Source organism: Pelecanus crispus, chromosome Z (genome assembly GCF_030463565.1).
Source record: "Pelecanus crispus isolate bPelCri1 chromosome Z, bPelCri1.pri, whole genome shotgun sequence".
Classification (NCBI taxonomy): domain Eukaryota; kingdom Metazoa; phylum Chordata; class Aves; order Pelecaniformes; family Pelecanidae; genus Pelecanus; species Pelecanus crispus.
The window spans coordinates 38,170,897-38,194,039 of record NC_134676.1 but is presented as its reverse complement, the minus strand read 5'-3'; the positions used below and the strand labels follow the sequence as shown (position 1 = coordinate 38,194,039).

At 39.6% G+C, this 23,143-nt stretch overlaps 1 protein-coding gene across 1 annotated transcript in view; it reads right to left on the bottom strand.

Moving 5' to 3' along the window:
• The window catches only part of FOCAD (focadhesin), a 128,534-nt gene that overhangs the window by 48,030 nt on the left and 57,361 nt on the right, over window positions 1-23,143 (bottom strand). The window contains exons 16-21 of the mRNA XM_075725886.1: window positions 10,089-10,223; window positions 9,650-9,700; window positions 8,880-8,963; window positions 7,260-7,395; window positions 3,100-3,288; window positions 2,719-2,840 (exon numbers count right to left, since the gene is read on the bottom strand). Of these exons, the coding sequence (XP_075582001.1) occupies window positions 2,719-2,840; window positions 3,100-3,288; window positions 7,260-7,395; window positions 8,880-8,963; window positions 9,650-9,700; window positions 10,089-10,223 (717 nt within the window). The remainder of the gene's footprint in view (window positions 1-2,718; window positions 2,841-3,099; window positions 3,289-7,259; window positions 7,396-8,879; window positions 8,964-9,649; window positions 9,701-10,088; window positions 10,224-23,143) is intronic.

Here is a 23,143-nt window from a genome sequence, read left to right as displayed (position 1 = left end):
AAAAACCCTCACTTTGTCAAGCAAACCATTTTAAGCTTGTGTTTCTATGAAGGTGACTTGCTAGCACAAGAAAAGTCAATTTTTGATGTGCTGCTGGATGTTATAATCACTGCTAGTACCACAAGTAATTAATTTAATTTTTTTTACCACAGACTGTATTTGTTGCTTTAGCAGGGCAACAGGTGAGTCTTCACAACACAGTAGTTTAGAACTGATCTTCATCCCATTGTAATTTGGCTTATATAACACTTCAATACATGCCTTTTACTATAATATTATTAAGTATGTTTTTCTCCAGAACCTCTGGCACTGAACCCAGGTCCCACTGAATAAAGCAACTACATAGAAGGCAGAGCTTTTCTTTCTGGATGCTATGCAAGCCCACGCTTCATTTATAACTCGTTACTCTAGATCTGCTACTCTGACATATTTTGCAATATCCTTGTGGAATTCCCCTGGTGCTCTCCACTGGAGCATCCCAGTAGTCAGAAAACATTCATTAATTTACTTGCACACTCCTGTGATGATGAGGGGTATTATCTCCAGTTTCTGCTTTCCTTCTTTAGCAGTAAAGATGTCAACATGGAAAATATCCATTAAATTTGCATACATTATTAGATATCTTGAGAACTGTGTTTAAGGGTGGTTTTTGGTTTTTATTTTTACTAGTTTGAGAGAATAACTTGCCATTTGAAGTATTTCATAACCCTGTTAATAGTGCCTTCATAACACAGCACCGGGGAGGGATTTCTATACCCCAGTCCAACTGGTGCAGACTGGCTTTTGTCCTTGTACCACATGGCCTAACTTCTACTGGGATCCATGTGGTGTCTCTGTGGCCACAAGACATGTTTATTACTTTTTGTGGCTTTTCTGTTCAGAAGGACCAAAATAAGATGTTGCATGATAGGTAAAAAATTTATACGAATGCTAGCACATGGAATTGTTTGAGAGATGGTAGAGAGCTAGAAGACTGCACTAGGTAAAAGCAGCCAATTTCAGCATGGTACACATTCACATCGCTTGACTGGAAACTTCAGACAAACTACGCTGCAGACAGGTTTGCTGGAGAGGGAACTAGTTCCTTCTACCAAGGGAGTGAAACAGTACAAATGCAGTGTGAATAAGCAGGGAGCAGGACCTGAGAGCAAAGCCAGGAGGGAGCCAGGCAGATGCATTACAGTATCAGAACATAGCCCCTGTGCATTTTCCACTGCAGACACCTGTGTTCTGTGTCAGGCTTTCAGTTTGTAAACAGAAAACTCTCCAAACCCTGTGCATGCAACCTTCCCACTCAAACCCTGTGTTATACTTATTTCATAACAGACAGCGTTTGGTGTGATTTTGTTAGCATCATAAAAGAATTTTGCAGTAGGCAGGCTCCATGTCTGTTGGGTGTCAGTCACAAATCAAAATCAGGACCCAGACACACTCCCACCTGCAACCCATCTCTCATTCATTCTACCTCTTCCAACTTTTGCAACAAGTACAGCATAAGTGTTAGATAAAACACTTCCTTTTATTACACAGTTCTGGTTTGCTGTCAACAAAGGATCCATCCTGTGCTTTAAAGAAAAAGCTCTTCTGTACAAAGCAGCATACATTCAAATTACCTTTAATAGCATCAAACTGCCTGTACATGGGACAGAGAAAGGAGGAGTAATGAGACCATTTAAGCTTTTCTACCCTTCAAAAGTATAACAGGAACTGGTATTGCTGTGGGGTGGGGAGTGGGGGAAGTATCTTTAAAATGTCCAGATATTCATATATTGTTTTCATGTCTGGACATACTGCCTAAGACACAATCTAAATTTTATAGAAGTTTTTTTTAATTGTCATCTATAGTGTCTTGCTCATATCAGACTGGTATAATTCATACATTCTTAATTTATGTCTTGTGAGCAGAAACTGTGACCTCACATGCGTCTAATTAACCTTTGCAGCAACACAAAATGATCGTATTAACACAATTATTTTATGAACTTTTGAAGAGATTAATACACTTCCACTTGTCTTAGTAACTGCTCTCATTGGCATAAATTGGGAAAGGAACACTTATTTCCCTAGATCCAGTTTAACTACTTATTTTGTTTTACTGCTCTCCAAAATTTTCAAAGATCAACTTTCATATCAACCATGGAAGTACAGTAATTCTAACCTCTGAAAGATTTTGTTACAAGCCCTTGTAAGAAAGTAACTTGTAATATTACCTTTTCTGTAATGATTAAGTGGGGGCTTATTTCATGCCCTTCTTCCAAAACCATACCAAAAGTAACTGCACAGTTTCACTAGCGTAAGCCTAATAAGTCAGGGAGCTGAAACATTTAAGATACAGAAGAAAACAGCAAGTCTTAGCAAGGGGTAGATGTTACTTCCCCAGAGTCCCATCATAGTTCAGACATCATTCACCTACAACTGGTTACACGACAGGTGTAAGGCAGGTATAGTAGTCTGCAAGGCAGACAAAGGCAAAGGTCAGCTTCTGTTTGTTCTACTGATTTTCAGAAAAGACACTTCAGCAGTGAACACTTTAAAAAAAAGTATTTACTTATTCAATGCAAGTTAATTGTCCCTCACTGCGACTTTAGGTAATTATGATACAATCATACATGCCATTGCTAGCTGATACTAATTCCTAACTAGCATAAACAAATGAGATAGTAAGGCAGGGAAAGAAGCATAATACTTCTGAAAAGTGAAGAAAAGCCAGCAACTTACCTCATGAATGAGGGCCACCAACATTTGCTGGAAATTGCGGCCCCTGCTGGCCAGAAATCGATTAATAGGCTTGCCATCTTTGCCTATATGGACTGGAAGGTCGTAACACAACAACATGCCAGCTTAAAGAGGGAGGGAAAGGGAAAAGAAAGGTCAACACCAATACTCATGTTGACAGATCAGAAGTCTTGCGTAAGTCAGTGGAGAACCCAAAGCAAAGTAAAACTTAACTTAATAAAGCCAACAACTGAAAAGCACATGTAAGCATACGCAAGTGGCGTAAAACATCATTGCGTCTTAAACTGATTCACTCTCAGATTCACAGAAATGTTTGGGTCAAAGCATGTACAGTTGTCTAGCTTCAAGAAAGTGACAGCTTACCTGCAAGGCCTGGTGTCATGCCTGGTTGTTTGTTCCTCTCATACATTTTCAACAAGAAGTTTGGAACACCTGCCATGGTCTTCCCCTGGTCTGAGCGTGTGGTCCCTCCTCTCAAGGCAGAGTGATACACACCACGTGGCATGTTGGTCATCTCCTGTTTCACAAGTGATGCTGCAAACTCTTCAAATGCTGGATGAAGTGCAAGAAAATGAGGACAGAGGAACAGCACTGTCAGAGCCTGATACAGAGACCAAACAAACCCTGGAAAACCCAAAATTACATCCGTGCTTCAGCGAAGATATACTTAGATATACTAATAATGACACATTCAGATGAAAGCTCAAGGTCAAAGAATTGAGAACTCTTAGCAAGTCTCTCTGACACCATACTTGCTGCCACTGCAACTTCAAGAGGCTCTGAGAAAGTCATGTCAGACACTAAGGCTGGGAAGAAAAATAGCCTTAACTATTCCATGAGTTGTTGACTGCATTCTTTGACAGCTACACCAAATAACACTGGCACAGGCTGACAGAAGGACAATGAGAAATAAAATTGATGTTTACCAACATGGTGAAAAATACTGTCTCTAAAACCAGGTTGTTCTTAAATAGATTTAAAAGAAGCACAATGCAGAGAGGGTAGAGTGTGTATATGCAAGCAGGTGATAGAGAGGGAGGGAAGTATTACCTTGATTTCTGTTACCACAGCAGTACAAATTGTTTATTAAGTTCTGTGCTCTCAAGCTAAGCACTTTATAGTCTAACCACATTTAAATTATACAGTATTAATATTATTATTAGTTATTATTCATTTATGAAGTCAATCTGAAGCAGCTAACTGCAGGCACGTGTTAGAAAAAAGGGTCGTGTTTCTGTATGTACCATGTATGTACATATATATGACTACATGGTGTCTGCTACCACATCACAACTGAGAGCCAACACTGTACCAGCACCTTGCAAACCTGGTATGTTTAAAAGTCTGGTAGTGCTTTCATTATACAACTGAGTTTTAAGGGGCTTTATAGCAACTGTTCCACACTAGGCCTGAAACATTGGCACACAAGCTCCCAAATCACATGCAGTTCTGCTCGGACTAGGAACTAGAGGACAAAGGAGACAAAAGAGCACTCACTCGGCCTTTCTGGGTCCAAGAAATACCTATGGTAGCATGGAATAAAATAGTTGTATACTGAAACTTCCTCACATTTCCTATTTTCAGCAAGTTCCTGTGATTTTCAGCAATGCTCTTTCCCAGTTCAACATCACAGTGGAGTAGCAGTCTAAATCTGACAGGTTTTTGCAGCATGGCAGGAAGAGCACCTACATCTGAGGACTTTTTTTTTTTTCCTCCACTTGTAACACCAATATTCTTCAAACAAAAAACCTCAGAATGCAGTTAGCAATTTTCATTACAGTGATTCAGACAGAATCTATAAATCTTTGTCCCCAATCCTCAACACTATATACTTTTCCAACAAAACTAAATTTATTGACATGAAAATACTATCCACCTACCTGCTCTAGGCTTTCATAAGAGCTTTTTTGTTTAGGGTGGCTACAGCAATAGAAAAGAAATTCTCTGAAAGAGGACAGGTCTTTCTCTGCTGGTAACCATCCACATTGACAGAGACACCCTAGCACAGGTAATACCACTACTGTCATCTTACTGCACTTGCTAGTTATACCAAAGGACTTCATACTTAAAAGCCATTCAAAAGCAATTCTTCAGGCAAGAGATGCAAGCCAAGGATATGCCAGATATAACTCAAACCAGAAAATCTGGATAAATTTAGTGAAACACCTAGATGTGCAGCAAATGCTAGAATATTGTCTTTTAATGCTTGGAATCAGTCTGAAGGAAAAAAAAAAAAAAAAAAAAGAGGTAAGTAACATCCCAGGAACAAAATTCTTAGCATCCTTCCTGCAGAGATATACCTCTCAATAATAACGATAATAAATAAATAGCTGTTGCCTGAAGTTTATAGATTGTTATATGGCATTATTTTTAATTCTCTGACTACCAGGTTTCAGACAAGTCTCAGACATCCAGAATGAAAAACTATTAAAATAAAAAATAAAGCTGTCATACCACTTCTGACACCCTATGGACTCTAATGCTTTGATACAATATGGAAACTGACAAATGAGTTTTAAAGAAGTTTGAGGGAAAACACTACCTAAAACTTCACTTTCCCAATGCTTCACAGAAGCAGACAGCTATGGTAAATTGGAACTGCAGCCTGTTCTAACCAACTGCCACAGAAAGCCTACTTTTACTTTGTTTCCTAATTTCTCCTCAGCTCTGTTGCAGAAATAAGCCCTATAGATTTGTTTGCAAGCTTAGACATTTTCCTCCCACAGAACTGGAGAAGGCACTTGGAAAAAAATGCCACAATTCAATATTAATGTCAGCACCAAGCCCACCTTCTAGTTGGAACTTTTTAACTGCAGCTGCTATAGCATTGTGTTCAACTCTTCAGAAAGAAGCATGTGAAGGCTGAAAAAAACCTAAAGATTTTCATCCTCCTGCAAGGATTGAAGAAGAGGGAAGGAAGAAGCAGCAATTCAGAGTTTAAGGAATCAGCAAGGAAAAGCAAGAAGGGAGATCTCACAAGCAGCAAGCTAAACTTCCTTAAGAAGTTTCACAGTTAATGAGGTGTGCACTAACAAGGACTTTGGGGGAAACTGAGAAACAGAGACTTCTGTCTTCTTAAAAAGCATCTTGGTCCTTCTCTTGCTAAGCAGTAAGGAAACAGCGAGTTAATCTCAAAAATGTGTAATGGCAGGGATTCCAGCAGATGAGATGGCACAGATTCAGCTCCGATAGAACAGAGACTTCATGGCTCTTGGCCTACCTTGGGCATTGCCTCATGAAGCCAGTTTCATACCCTTTCAGTGGAACAATTAACTCACAACAACCACCCCTGCTGGTCACTAAAGCTTTTGCTCAACAGTTCTGTATTCTGTGTTAACAATGTCAGAAGATGATGACCTCTCTGAGGGAGAATCTATTCGGTGAATGTTTGGGTTGGAAAAGCTATTTGCATATATGCTTTTATACCAGTCTGTGGTAGCTACATCTTTTTGTTCAGTCTAAATTCACTCTCTAAAGTCCATTTTGCTTTCCCATCTCCCTGGCAAGTTGCCAATCTCAACAGCCATCACACAGCTTGAGTTTTCTGCCCAGATACATCACACTCTTTGTTGAAGTAGGTTACGTCAGTCTTCCCCACAAAGCTTCCAGAACTTAGTAGTTAGCACATATGGACTCTCTAGGTGAGGCTGCACATACTCCAGACTCCAATCCATGGAGCATTTAATGAATGGACATTTCTAGGAATCCCCACTGGGTGAAAACACCACAAAATACTACTACTATCTCATAGTGATGTTTACAGGTTGCAGCCACACATCAAGAATTCAGGCATTCTACAAACAGTGAAATAACAATGCCTGTGTCCAGGCAATAACATCACAATCTTGTAACTGGAAGTGAAAGGGAGCATTAAGGAGAGTAATCAAGTCAACATTAAAAATCCCAAATACTAAAGGTGATTCAGCTGCATAGGTGTCAAAACAAGCACATCAACCACAGACCATCTGTTGAAGCATACTTCAGTATCAATATGCATAACAAACTCAGCATCATGCATAGAACTAGTATCTTTATTAAGTAGATTTTGCATACAGCATTGTTTTAATACTATTAATACTCTGTTTATAAAACACTATGGGTTTGGGTATGCTTTATTTTTTTTTCTTCAGTCCGTGCTGGGCTAAAATACAGAACTGCCTTTAAAAACGTCTGCTCAGTCCTCCCTATTGAAGTTGCACTGTGAGGAAATGATGGGCACTTGAAGTAAATAATAAGCAACTGTCTTTTCCTATGGGATAGATAAGGATTTTTAAGTTATGTTACAAGTATTTTTCCACCATCAGGACCTCTGTCTTCCTAACAACAGGTTGGGAGTTTTGTTTTCCACTGAACTTTTACTTCACAATTTTTCCTGTAATTTGGTAAGATAATTTTCCAGGAGGGGAAGAAAAAAAAAAAAAAAAGGCTGCACTTCAACACAACACTCTGTTATAAGAAAGCCATGTGCCTATACACGTGATTGTAAATCTGCAAAGTAACCTCAAATACTGAATATATTATACCTCCTAAAACAGAAGCTGGCGTTAGAGACAACAGCTTGATATATGAAGAACCCGGAACAAAAAGATCCACCTCTTTCTCCTCTTCTTCATCTTCATTCATGTCTGCCTCCTCCAGTGAGTCAGCTTCTGGTCGTGCCTAAAAGATTAAAAAAAACCCGAAGTGTCAGGACAAAAATTCCGAATCCTCATTACCTTCCACGATTCCAAGTGTCAATCAAGTATCAAAAACACCAACTAAATATGAAAAGTTCCCCATTTCATTAATTTCTCTGCATTTCATTAATTTGAAGCTGAAAGAATAAAAACTTTTCTTCTACTTTAATGAAAGGCAAAACTGGTTGATAAAAATCACATGGGTACGTAAATCCGTATCTGTAATAGTAAAATTAATCTTGACACTTACAGACTGAACCAATATTACTAAAACTTCATTTTCACACTGATTCTTCGAGTAAAACAGTGTTTTACATTGGCACTTTAATACAGAGACCATTTCTGCTAGATGTTATTTTTCCATACTAGTTTTCAGAATTTGAAAAACTGCAACATATTTACAATGCTTTCAATGAAAACATATTTACATATTTTCTAACAAATGTAAAGTAAGAGCACCAATAATACAGAGCTGTGTACTGCCATGAAAGATTCAGTATTGCAGCAGTGTTTAGAGATTTCCCTCATTCTATCTTGTGCTCTTCTATGCAAAACACATTTTTAACTTATAAGGTTTATGCTGAACTCTTCTTATCAATTTATATAAAGCAAGTATGCTTTTTAATTTTAAAGATACTTATTCCAACCTTTTCATAACAGCCAGCTACAACATGCAAATGGAGCCAATCTTGCAATAATGCAGTAAATAAGTTACAGAAGTATGTACTGCATTATAAAGTACCAATGGACTACTGATTATTGCCTAGTCTGTCTTACAAGGTTACTGTAAAAAAAAAAAAAAAAAAAGGTCACAGAGATGACCTTATATGTTCATCTCCTTGCACTCTTTCATTTTGTAAGGTTATTGAGTCAACTGATCAGACTGAAGTTTCAGAGTTTAACAGCTCTCTACATACTTAAAAAGCTTTCCAGTAAGTACCTCAATTCCTTTCTGGCTGCCTTTATCAACAAAAAAAATCAAAGCGTTATGCTGTAAAAAGTTCAGGACAGAAACACAGTAAAAGTTTTCAGCTTAATTCCAAAAATAGCACCGACTTTTCAAACTGACTTGCCCATTTCAGGAACAAAAGCACTGAGCATGAGTGTGGCTGCAATGGATGAAGCAGTAATCACAACCAAGACTCAACCACAAGCATTTACAGAAGAGCATAAAACGCAAACCAGGTGCCCAAAAACCAACCTGCTGATTTAACTAATGAAAGATAAAAACCTACGTTCTGACTGCTTAGGCCTCACTCAGCCCCCATTTGTGCCCTTCCCCTCTCGTAAGTCTTAGTTAGGCTAATCATATGTAGTATCATCCCATTTCACCAGCAGGAGCTCATATTCTTTCTGTGAGGCTCTGATGGCTTGTCTGGTAGAGATGGCATAAGGCCTTGTTTCCCTTGCAAGAGTATCAGATGCAAGTGTCAGATATCCTTACTATTAAACATATAACATTGCTACCTGTTCAGGAAGATGAAGAATTGTGTGTTCTTCAAAGCCAAATGATGAGAGTGATTTGTAGGCTGAAATGGCTACAACAGCATCCTAGAAAATTAACAGGACGAAAAAGAAAATCACAAGCATAGCATATGGTATTGCTACCTACTTGAAAATCCACAAATAGCCTACCCATTAACTACTGAATGCTGAAAAAGACTTTAAAAATAACAATGTTTTCCTGAGGCGTACTCTCAATTGCTTACTTTATACATACGGTGCAAACTAACAAGACCAATTATCTAGGCTTGACAGCAAACATTCTGATTGCTACACTCCATTACTGCTGTGAGGGTAGTTTATGTAGAAATATCCGAGCTATATTTAAACTAAAATACTTTGGTTCCACAAGCCCCATGGTGACGATGGTCCAACATTCCCACTGCATTATAACACCCCACCAAAGAATTGAGTCAGTTGTCACAGCTGCAGCTTTGCCAAGAAATGCTTCCCTAAGAATGCTTCAACATGTCAAGACTGAAGTCCACCAGAGGAGCCAAACTAGTTTATGTAACAATTCTCCTTGGGAGTGGTAGATGTTAGGACCATCAGTTACCACCTTTTATGTAGATTACACTGCTTCAAAAACAGCGTTAAATGGTCAATGACAAGAAGAAAACCCTATTAGAAAAATGAGATTGCCGGCATTGATAACCTTGTCTTGACAGAAGGGTGTAAAACTTAATATCCAGTTGCTGACACCAGGAATTAACATTTTCATTTGTATCACCTACCTTGTTTTGTGTGTTGTTCCAAAGGAAGCTGATAACTTGAGCTTTGAATTTCTATAAAAGCAAACAAAACAGGTATTTAGATTTTCTTTAACCAAATAAGCAGTTGAAATAAAGGCAGATACCTGAAACAAACTGCTGCCACATCAACATTCACTGAGCTAGGAAAGTGGAAGGGTTGCAGGTTTGAACCATAGACACATTCACATGTCCTCACGTTCTGGGAGAGGGAAACCTCTGGATCAGCCTTGCACTGGAATTTCTCACCTATCTCCCAGGATTCACTAATGCAGGCTAAAATTGTGAAACTGTATGCATTATGAGTAACCTGAATTAGGCAGTGGGTGCAATTTAGAGATACTAAAAATGAGCAGACACATTTAAAACTCATATACAAAGATACACTAAAAGAAGAGACTCACCTTAGTCCATGAGTACATACCTCATATTCGTTTGTATTCACTGTTAACGAGGGAACCAGGGCAAACAATTCATTCAGTGCTTTTAAAATGAGGGGTCTTGTATCACAACTCAGCTTTGGTGACAGAGCATTCCACGTAGAACGGATGCAAACAACCTGGAAGGAAAGTGGGAGGCACCATTAATAATGGCAATCCCAACTTGACTTTCTTTCCAGCGCTTGCCTTCTTTCTTCCTACTTGGCAACAGGAATTAATAAATGGTTCATAAAAAGAAAAAAAAAAAAAGCGTGTTAAAAATTCACTTGTATTAACAGTCGCACTGTATATTAATTAATCATCATACAATAATACCGTACATCACTTCACCAGATAAAGCAGCTACCAGTAGGAATAAATAGGACACTTAGCATTACACATAAAGCTGTAGCTGCATCTTCATAACTGCTCTATTTCACTTGTTCAAATTAGCTTAAACGCAAGCTGTCCCTGGGAGTTCAACAGGATGAAAGCAGAGGAAGCTATGGAGGAAGCCATGTTCCCCAGGAGCCCTCCAAAACAAAATGCCCTTAATCTTTAAATACAACTAAATCCAACCAAACTTGCAGAACAAAAGAATGTAAAACTGCAGGAATACAGAAATCTTTGGGAAAATGTCAAACTAAAATAAACACTAATACCACGGCTTCATTAGCCCTATACTAAGCAGGTCAGTTATTACAATTTACAGTGAGAGAAATCACTTCATGAACCAGAAACATTAAAAAAAAAAAACCAAACCTGTCAGGAAACCACAGATGATAGTACCATCATGCTTCCAACTGTTAACTTGTAAAAACTGTGAAGCTGGTTTGAAAATCATAGAATTTATTTTTATTATGTTTAATTATTAATTTGGAATCTTGTAATTTGCTTTCCAAGTTCTTAGAACATACTAACTTCAGCCTTTTAATTCTGCCTTTGCAGTTACACTAGAAACCAGAAAGTTACTGTGCATTAAACAGAAGTTGAAATCACTTCAGATATGCTTCTGCCATCCCAGCTAGTAGGTCCCTCAAGAGACAAGGGCAGGGGGAGTGCGGGGGAAAGCAACCACAACAAAATATTGGCAATGGCAGGTAAAAACAGGAGTATCTGCAGGCTTCCATGCTACAAAGAATCCAGTATAAACTGGAGAAATCATGCTTTTCCAATTTTTTTCAACTCACAAGGACAATATTTGGTTATAGCACAAACATACCCTGAAAAGCAAAGTAACTTGTCATTACAGATCATAAAACAAAACACTCAGAGCACCTTGCAGGTATGGTTCTAAGGCTGGTATTTTTTCACAGATTAGAAATCACTGGGGGGGAAAAAAAAAACCCAAAATTGAAATCCTTCAACAAAAAGGTAACACTATGCATAGAAAGAAGTCTAACTTCCTCTTTAACACCTGTAGAGGGTAAGGAAAGCTGAATAGTTAAGTTTCAAAATATAATAGTACTAGATACATGTACCTCGGTGATTAGGTGGCAAAAGACTATCAGAAGAGAATTCTCATGCAGATCCAACATACACCGGGAAGCATTACAGCATGGTAAAAAGCATTAGTTAGCCAGCTCAACAGATCTGAATATTTTTTTAAATTATATACAATAGCCAAAATTCATGAGAGACTTCTGGCTGTTAAGGAAAAAAAAAGGTGGGGGGAGGGGGAAAGGAAGTTCTACTGTTCTTTTCCTCACAATTTAATGTTTTCATTAGCACCAAACAACAAACCCTCTCCCCACTCACATTCAGTGTTTGATAAGCAACAGCAAATCTCTTGGCTTTTTTGCCCTAGCCAACTGTGACTTCTGGGGTTGACAGACATTACGGTGACTAAAACCAAGAATCAAATGCATTATAAAATATATTTACAGCAACCTCTGTATTACAGTGTTGTTTCACAGAAAATAAAATATTCTCTCTATTTATCAAGTCAGTAGCTAGCCCATTCTCATGGCAAGCTGTCTGGAAGAATATTCTGGAGACATGCTTCACTTTTCAGACCTCAACACAAAAAGGCACTCCACTTCAAGCCTAGCTTTACATACATAAACAATCCCACTGAATACAAGATCACTTTTTGTGCTTAAGTTCACGATTATCCTTAAGCACTTTACCAAACTATTCCTAATTCAAAGTCGTAAGTCTCTGAAATTATTAAACAACTTGTCATCAAGGCACTTGAGATAGATACTGTGCCTGGAAACTCAGTGTCACACATAATTAGTACAACACTATAGTAAAGAGAGAAAAGAGTAATCTTTTGGGTCATATGAAAGGACAAGGAAGGAGACACTGGAGTTTTATTTGTTGAAGCTTTGGAAGAAAGTGATGGCTTTGATTTCTCTTAGCCGAGAAAAGGAATACTCACAGGAGAGTTGTACAGATTAATTGCTACAAAAGCATTTTCATTTCTTCAGACAGAAGGTCCTCCTGAAGTAAAGGGATTACTGCTGTGCAGCAGTACCAGAGCTGAAACACGAGCTTTTATTTTTTTTTGCCTAGTGTTGCAAGTCAGCACAGCACAGCATGAATATGACAAACACAGAGGGATTTTTTGAAAGCTGCAAGCACTAACATCCAAATGAAAAAACTGGCACTGTTCCACTTGACCCAGAAGTTCCTGATGCTCAGGTTTATTTCCAGGAAAACATGATTCAAGCTTCAAGATGACAACAAAACCTGTTTTATTTGGAGCATTCACAAAAAAAGTCTCTTCACAAATTTGAGTACTTCCACTTAGGGATGCTGAAAAGTCCCTTCTGTCTCTTGCTTACGTTCACCACAGTATTTTATGACGAATAACAGCAGCATACAGGAAGATTTCAAGCTGAGCTGTGGCCTACTCTATAGGTCCTTCTTCAAGTCTGAAAGTGATTTGAATAATTTTATACACACTGGAAATTCTTTGGACTGTTCCTCACACCAATCCAGAAGCTGTCAGAAATCTATGATGACTTACACAGTCAATGCAAATGGCCTTCCTCTCCTTCCAACCTGATGAAAAATGTTCAAGAAGTAAGCATCACTCTGGTCCTTTTGGAAAGGGAAGGGAATCCAATGAAACACTCGTCTTCAAATTCAAATCCATTCACAGCTAATACTCCCTACTCCCATTGTCCTCACCTCATTTCCCCTTCAGTGGAAAGGGAACAATTTACAGTGCAAAATCAGCTCAAACTACCAGTTCAACTCATGTACCCATTTAATAGTCCAATAGGCACCTTCACATTCCTACATGTACTCTTAGACAAGAGTTTGTCTTAAAAATTCACAGTTATTTCATTATTTGCTTACTGATTCCTCTTTGCCATAAGACGTAAAGTAATGGGCAACTATGCTTATATGTTTGTATTCAGCTTCTAGAGCTTAGATTAAACCCTAAGATCTCTGGTGTCACCATACCTGAAATAATTCTGTCTGAAATTTACCTGTTGCTACCATTCGCTTTTCAGATTTCAGGCTCCACTGCAAAAAAACCAGTGCAAAACAGGAAGAGCCACAAAGCAAAAAAAAACCCCAACCCAACAGACAAATCCCCCCACCCAAAACCACCACAACAAAACAAAAAAAAATACAATCCCATAAGAATGCAGGCTTAGAACTAAAGTATAGATGAAAAAGGAAAAAAAGCTATGGCAGAGCAAGGTATGAGTACATACACTCAGCCTTTTAAAGGGGAAAACATACCAGAACTGCAAATCAAAACTCTTTTTTAAACAGTCTGAGCAAATGCCATGAAAATTTCTTCAGGTCTATAAAATTAAAGAAAAGCAACAGAAGACTCAGTCAAAAAGAAATCAAATCCACCTATGTAATTAAATCAAAAGAAGGGATGTTTATGAACATATTCCACAAAGGCATTAAGAAAGATAATTTTAGCGTTATTCTGCCCTGAAAAAATACAGCATGCCTGGTATCACTGAATTCAGGTAATTGCTGAATTAAGCAGTCACTTCAGTGAGCGCAAAACACATTTCAGAGTACAGTTTAAAAAACTGAAGATGCCTTTTGAGGTGAATCCATTTCAAGAATGGCAAACCCATGAGTACGTTTCCATGGTAATGACAACTGATGGCTAGAAACACCTAATCTGATAACATTCGAAGTGAAGATGATGCCTCTCTCTCCCATCTTTCAAAACATACTGTTTGCAAGAATAAGAAAATATCTCTTCCAGTATTCTGAAAGACAAAAATATCTATTAGCTCTGTAAGTTCTTACTAAACTATCTCTCTAGAAATTTTAACTTTGTAATGACCTGGTTTTCTGGAAACAGAAAATACACCTTGTATTAATACGCAGAGAAGGAAATGAAGTTGTGTATTCATGGGGATTCATTTGACACTGTCATTTAGGAAGACTACAAAATTATTAGCTAGCCAAGAATGTTTCATTTCATTCTTTCCTAGAGTATCACACACATTCTCCAATTTCAGCAAACGTGAAAAAAAGGTGGTAAAAAATAGGCAGAAATTTAAAAGAAGTTTCAGATTTAGCAGACATCCATACCATGCCTAAGCAATGGCAAATTGCACTCTGTGATAATTGCTTGGAACGACAGCATTATTAGCATTTTCACTGTTAAACCCCAGGGCAGATGGAGCTAAGTGAAATCTGCAGGAAGGAACAACATATATTAAATGTTTTTTATCAGCTACATTTAAACAACATATTGGTTTTGGACCATATATATTTGGTATGCCAAAAACACTGGCCCTCCATTATGTCATACATAAACAGCAATAGTATTACAACAATCATATGGTATCTTATACAGTATTCCGCTGAGGATTTCTTCCTCACATATTCATGTACATGTAAGCATTATACACACTAAGTGCAGTATTACTGCCACACAGGATCTAGTACTTAGCAGAATGTAGTGAATAAATGGTATTTCAGTAGTTTTGTCAACACCAAAATATTTCGTTTATTATAAAATCAATTTTAACAATTTTTTCCTTTCACAAACAAAAAGTATTTATTTTCTTTACTGTATGTATAAAACATTCATACTAATGGAAGAGATTATATTAACATACTACTGATCTGAAATCTATTGATAAATGTCTATCTGGAGAAGTAGAAGTCCAGCAGAAATTCAATTTTTCTACTCGCTAAAAGAAACAGCCTGTGTTTCCAAATGCTAAACATTTTATTGATGAGCATAGGCATCATTTGCTTGCAGAAAGATGCATTCTTAGTACAGCAATATACATACACCAGCGTACGCAACTTTTGACTGTTCTGTTTTTGTAATCAATGACTTGCCAGTCTCTAGCATACTCAACAGGCACTGAAATGTCTTAATAGACTGCAACTGCCAACATGCTGTCTCACTCAGGATCACAGCATACCAAACATAACACACAGTCCCAAGATACACCAAATCTAACAAGTTGTATTACTTTAGAGATTAACTCCTCAGGGGAAAAAAAGCTAGATCATACTAAATGAAAAAAAAACTGTTAAGATTACATCCACACTTTTTTGTGGGTCTTCTTAGCCTTTCACAATCAAATGTTTCCATTTCCTCATTCACCACTGCTCTTGTATTGTTCTGGAAGGCCAAAGGTAAAGAACACAATTTTATTTGCTTTCCTGGTATTTAGGGGGCTTGTTTTTAAATAAAAGGAGATTCAAACAAAACAAAGTGCTTTAGCCATCAAAAAATTTTGCCAGCAAAGTTTCAGACTTGACCCTTCATCATAACCCTGCCCCTATCTGAAGCCCTAAAGTACTTCTTTAAAATTAAAAAGAATCTTCAGTTTGGATGAGGTCTTGAGGTGCTGGCCAGGCACTGAGACAAAATCCCAGATGCATGGTATAAGTTAGTTGTCCAAAGTCCAAAGGTGTGTAGCTGCAGTCTTACATAGATTATAAACCCAAAGAACCGAAGGCTCAAGTCCTGCAGAACGTTGAGATGCTGGCAGGACTGAGCAGCCGAAGGGTCTTAACTGTAAGACAGAACAAGGATGCTCTTGTCTAAGGCATTCTCCTGTCTTCTCAGTATACGGCACTCTGGATCTCTACTGAATACAGGATTATCTTCACCACAGTCCCATTAAATAGCTGTGCATGAACCTAAACAACACAGTTAAGAATCAGTGGAATTCTCCAAAGCCAGTGTTTTCTCAGATTAGAAAGGCACATACTATTCTGGCAGCTAGTTACAAAGCTCTGTTACTGAGCAACTGCTCACATTTCTGTGATCCAAGACCACACTGGGAATACAGTATACTGAATTCAAACCCCACTTCACATTCAATCCAACATAAGCATCAGTCTCCAGCTCTCAGCCTGGAGAAGAGAAGGCTGTGAGGAGACCTTATTGCGGCCTTCCAGTACTTAAAGGGGGCCTATAGGAAGGATGGGGAGAATCTTTTTAGCAAGGCCTGTTGTGACAGGACAAGGAATAATGGATTTAAACTAAAGAAGAATAGATTTAGACTAGACATTAGAAAGAAATTTTTTACAATGAGGGTAGTCAAATACTGGAACAGGTTGCCCAGTGTCCTGGTTTCGGCTGGGATAGAGTTAATTTTCTTCCTAGCAGCAGGCATAGTGCTGTGTTTTGGATTTAGTAGGAGAAGAATGTTGATAACACGCTGATGTTTTTAGTTGTTGCTGAGTACTGCTTATGCTAGTCAAGGACTTTTTCAGCTTCCCATGCTCTGCCAGGCGCACAAGAAACTGGGAGGGGGCACAGCCAGAATAGTTGATCCAAACTGACCAAAGGGCTATTCCATACCATATGACGTCATGCTCAGTATATATACTGGGGGGGGTTAGCCGGGGAGCAGCGACCGCTGCTCGGGAACTGTCTGGGTATCGGTTGTCGGGTGGTGAGCAATTGCATTGTGCATCACTTGCTTTGTATATTATTATTACTGTTATTATTATTATATTGTTATTATTATTTTACTTTATTTTATTTTAATTATTAAACTATTCTTATCTCAACCCAGGAGTGTTTCTCACTCTTACTCCTCCGATTCTCTCCCCCATCCCATCGGGGTAGGGGGAGTGAGCGAGCGGCTGCGTGGTACTGAGTTGCTGGCTGGGACTAAACCACGACAGTCCTTTTTGGCGCCCAACGTGGGGCACGAAGGGTTTGAGATAAGAACAGATTAACTAGAGTGTATTAAGGAGTCTGTTAACAGTTGCCGGTCATGATATTAGTTCATCTGATCTGTACCATGTTCTTTTCTTGGCTGTGCATGTTAAAGCTTGGTGTTGGTCTGTGCATTGCGCTATGCTCTGTAGTGATTAAGGATGTTTTGATTGGGAGGTTTTTTATCAAAATCCTGACCTTGAGCATGGTTTTGTATCTGGGTTTTATACACAAGTCATTACTGTACTTCGGGTACCACCTCATGGAGAGAGTTAGCAATTATACCTTTCCCTCGGAGACGTCTGTTGTGGAGGAACTACAGAATGGCACCTTCATTACCTTATTCTATAATGCTTCCTCCCTCATTACAGAAAGTTTTCAGTATTTTGAACATCCCTGGGCAGTTAAGATACTTCTATTGATACTTCTTGGGAATATTGTTTTGGTTTTGACAAAGGTTAGTAAGCAATTTAAGAATATCATCCAGAGATCTGCCCCAAGGCTGGAGAGTTATGAGTGGCAGGGTGTGTGGGATCGTATGCGCAAGTACCTAGGGCAGTGGGGACCTCCAGTGTTTTGGAACTTCACCCCTGAACAAGTGCAGAATCCTGAAGAACTAGTAAAGTATTTGGAAGAAGTATGTTCTCACCCTGGCAACTCCAAAGAGACACAACTCATTGCAACATGCTGGGGACTGGCCAGAAGGAAAAAACCTTAGAATATCACCAGAGGAGGAGGTGACACGTGCTGAAGAGGCCCCACTGTATAATAAATTGCCAGAAAATGAAAAGCAATATGCCCTGTTCACTGATGGGTCCTGTCGTCTTGTGGGAAAGCATCGGAGGTGGAAAGCTGCTGTATGGAGTCCTATACGACAAGTCGCAGAAACTGCTGAAGGAGAAGGGGAGTCGAGTCAGTTTGCAGAGGTGAAAGCCATTCAGCTGGCTTTAGATATTGCTGAAAGAGAAAAGTGGCCAATCCTTTATCTCTATACTGACTCATGGATGGTGGCAAATGCCCTGTGGGGGTGGCTGCAGCAATGGAAGCAGAGCAACTGGCAGCGCAGAGGCAAACCAATCTGGGCTGCCGCATTGTGGCAAGATATTGCTGCCCGGGTAGAGAACCTGGTTGTAAAAGTTCGTCATGTAGATGCTCATGTACCTAAGAGTCGGGCCACTGAAGAACATCAAAACAACCAGCAAGTAGATCAGGCTGCTAAGATTGAAGTGGCTCAGGTGGATTTGGACTGGCAACATAAGGGTGAATTATTTATAGCTCGGTGGGCCCATGACGCCTCAGGCCATCAAGGAAGGGATGCAACGTATAAATGGGCTCGTGATCGAGGGGTGGACTTAACTATGGACAGTATTGCACAGGTTATTCATGAGTGTGAAACATGCGCTGCAATCAAGCAAGCCAAGCAGTTCAAGCCCCTTGGGTATAGTGAACGATGGCTGAAATATAAATATGGGGAGGCCTGGCAGATTGATTACATCACGCTCCCACAGACCCGCCAGGGCAAGCGCTATGTGCTCACCATGGTGGAAGCAACCACTGGATGGCTGGAAACATATCCTGTGCCCCATGCCACCGCCCGGAACACCATCCTGGGCCTTGAAAAGCAAGTCCTGTGGCGACATGGCACCCCAGAAAGAATTGAGTCAGACAACGGGACTCATTTCCGAAACAACCTCATAGACACCTGGGCCAAAGAGCACGGCATTGAGTGGGTGTATCACATCCCTTACCATGCACCAGCCTCCGGGAAGATTGAGCGATACAATGGATTGTTAAAGACTACCCTGAGAGCAATGGGTGGTGGGACGTTTAAACATTGGGATATGCATTTAGCAAAAGCCACCTGGTTAGTCAACACCAGGGGATCTGCCAATCGAGCTGGCCCTGCCCAATCAAAACTTTTACGTACTGTAGAAGGAGATAAAGTTCCTGTAGTGCACATGAAAAATATGCTGGGGAAGACAGTCTGGGTTACTTCCCCCTCTGGCAAAGGCAAACCCATTCGTGGGATTGCTTTTGCTCAAGGACCTGGGTGCACTTGGTGGGTGATGCGAAAGGATGGGGAAGCCCAATGTGTACCTCAAGGGAATTTGATTTTGGGTGAAAATAGCTAATGAACTGAATTGTATAATATTAATTGCTTTATAATACTGTATGTTATCTCTTAACTATATGTTATCTCTTAACTGCATGTTAATATAATAATATAGTAGGTTAATATTAAGTATATAATACTGTATATTATGATTGCTATATGCCACATCAATGGTATTGCAGTAAGAATTGCCCAGCTTAATGAAAATGAACTTTGATGAAACCATTTTGGAATGAGAACTGACTTCAGCATGCAACAGTCCAACACTGCACACCACCTCTCCTGCTCTGAAAGACTGTGATGACAGATGGAACCCAAAGTCATGGACTAAATGAACTCAATGGACATTTTAGAGGGATGGGCCATAGACGAAGGGAATGATATCTGTGTGTATATCAAGATAGGGAAAGGGGTGGTGATTAATTGGAACACATTGGAAAGGGGAGGGCCTGTGCATGACTTAGATGGTATAGAATAAGGGGTGGATACTGGTAGCAGAGGATGGTTATACTGTCCTGGTTTCGGCTGGGATAGAGTTAATTTTCTTCCTAGCAGCAGGCATAGTGCTGTGTTTTGGATTTAGTAGGAGAAGAATGTTGATAACACGCTGATGTTTTTAGTTGTTGCTGAGTACTGCTTATGCTAGTCAAGGACTTTTTCAGCTTCCCATGCTCTGCCAGGCGCACAAGAAACTGGGAGGGGGCACAGCCAGAATAGTTGATCCAAACTGACCAAAGGGCTATTCCATACCATATGACGTCATGCTCAGTATATATACTGGGGGGGGTTAGCCGGGGAGCAGCGACCGCTGCTCGGGAACTGTCTGGGTATCGGTTGTCGGGTGGTGAGCAATTGCATTGTGCATCACTTGCTTTGTATATTATTATTACTGTTATTATTATTATATTGTTATTATTATTTTACTTTATTTTATTTTAATTATTAAACTATTCTTATCTCAACCCAGGAGTGTTTCTCACTCTTACTCCTCCGATTCTCTCCCCCATCCCATCGGGGTAGGGGGAGTGAGCGAGCGGCTGCGTGGTACTGAGTTGCTGGCTGGGACTAAACCACGACACCCAGAGAGGTGGTAGATCTGCCATCCCTGGCAACATTCAAGGTCAGGTTGGACGGGGCTCTGAGCAACCTGATGTAGTTAAAGCTGTCCCTGCTCAGTGCAGGGGGGTTGGGCTAGGTGATCTCTAAAGGTCCCTTCCAACCCAAAGCATTCTATGATTCTGTATCAAATCCTTTATTCAATGAAACCACAAAACTGCAAAGACATCATAGTTTGAGTAATAATACGTTGAGTTCAGTGGTGTTCAGTTAGATAATCACAATTTAGAGCCACTGAGCAAGGTCCTTTGGCATTTCTGACAAAATTAAAACTCTCCTACTGTATGATGGTTCTGGTATTTTATGAGCACCTTTCATTTGATGGAAATCCAGAAACTTAACAATACCCAGAATGTTTCTGCTTTTGCAAAGAAAACTTGCAGCAGAGCTCCCAGTCTAAAGCAGATGGTCCTGTAAGATGCCACTCTGATAGCTGCCAGCTCAAACATGAAAACTTAACTCAATAATCCAACACCCAAGCGTCAGATCTAAAGCAAAAATCCCAACCAAATTCTGGTTCTTTGCAGTTAAAGTGGGTATGTTTGAAAAATTGCATTGGTGCACCTAGAAATCATAGAATACTAGCATTTTTGAAACTGTAGCTCTTTAAGAATGCAAAAGGGAAAGTTTTCTAAATATCGAAAAATAACTTTAAAATAGCGCAGGTGTATGTTTGTGTGTTCCATTTCTCACTGGATGCTTACTGCTGGACAGAGCAGTGACTGGAAACGTATTTGCTAGAGGGGAAAAACCAAAAGCGACGTTTTACTGATGTCAAGGAGAGAAAAAAGCACTCTTACATCAGGTGACCTACTGCCCTAAGAGGATGGGAAATCATGGGGAAAAAATAAGAAACAACAACATTTAAATCAAATTTCACTTCTGATCTGGGGGGGAGCAAGTCAGAGAAGCACATAATTTTAAGCAATATTTCCTCTGAGGCAAATATCCATTCCTACCAAACTACAGCAAGGTTGGCGCACCAAGTCTATCACAGAATCCTTGATTCAGATAATAACTTAGGTTGGAAGGGACCTCTGGAGGTCACCTAGCCCAACCTACCCCGCAAAGGAAGGCCAACTGCCTTAGCCTACGCAGGGACAATTTCACCTGCTTTGTAAGGAGAAATGGTGGCTTTAACAATTGTGAAATAATAGGTGCAAAAATAACTTGTAACTTTTCTTAGCTCTTTGTGGTTGTTTGGGTTCACCCTTCAATATCTGCAGGTATCGCAACGTCTTCCAGTGAAAGCATGTTACAAGATTTCTTTCCTTTTGGGTGGATCATGGACCACAACGCTTGCGTAACAGCTCTCAAGCCTTTTGGTTGTGGTTGGCATAGCTGATCCTTCCCTGTGATCACAGTGCTGCAGCCATCATCTTAGAGCCTATGTGTTTTCTATCCTAAAACAACACATCAAATGAGAAAAGGGGTTTTCGTCTTGATTTTTTGAGGTCAAGACATATTTATACTGCTCAAAACCTCTGGCACTCTGAAAAAATTACTTAAGCAGAACTGGAGTCTTCAAATAACCTAGAAAACGCAGCTGTGAATGGGTCTCTTACCAGCTTTCTAAACAAATCCATCACCTCTTAGTAACCTTAACATCTCTTCCTAGACTATGTACAACAGAAAAAAGGGTATCCCAGTACAACTGCAATTCTTATTAAAACAATCCAGTAGGTTCAGCAGAAATACAAAACAGATTCCTCAGTCTGTCATTGTCCCAAAAAGATCCTCAGGTAGCTACTCTTGAATTATCTGTCTTCCTTTCTAGCTTTTTGGTAAAATCTTAAAACTGAATCACTCAGTATTCTCAGACAGTAAACATGTCAGTAACCAAGTCAACATATGGCATTCATCGTATTGCAGAGCAGCTCCACATCTGTCATGATGAATGCCTAAAATTCAGAATCTCCTCTAAACTGCTGTCATGGTTTAACCCCAGCCAGCAGCTAAGCACCACGCAGCCGCTCGCTCACTCCCCCTACCCCGATGGGATGGGGGAGAGAATCGGAAGAGTAAGAGTGAGAAACACTCCTGGGTTGAGAAAAGAACAATTTAATAATTCAAATAAAGTAAAACAGCAGTAATAATAATAACAATGTAATAATGATAATAATAATATACAAAGCAAGTGATGCACAATGCAATTGCTCACCACCCGCTGACCAAAGCCCAGACAGTTCCCGAGCAGCGATTGCTGCTCCCCAGCCAACTCCCCCAGTTTATATACTGAGCATGATGTCATATGGTATGGAATAGCCCTTTGGTCAGTTTGGATCAACTATTCTGGCTGTGCCCCCTCCCAGTTTCTTGTGCACCTGGCAGAGCATGGGAGGCTCAGAAGTCCTTGACTAGCATAAGCAGTAGTTAGCAACAACCAAAACATCAGTGTGTTATCAACATTCTTCTCATCCTAAATCCAAAACACAGCACTATGCCAGCTACTAGGAAGAAAATTAACTCTATCCCAGCCGAAACCAGGACAATTGCAATTAGGATAAAACCTATCAGAATCTCTCCAGAACATGTAATTGCAGAAAAACCCACCAGACACATCCTCTACTGCAAAGCGTTACACTTAACAGCCAGCTACAGAAATACCTGCAACTTGCCAAAAGTAAAGGGCATACCATTGCTTTGCGTAAGTGCTACACACTGTGACTGAACAATAAACCCCTGCAATGGAAGAAGGTTCA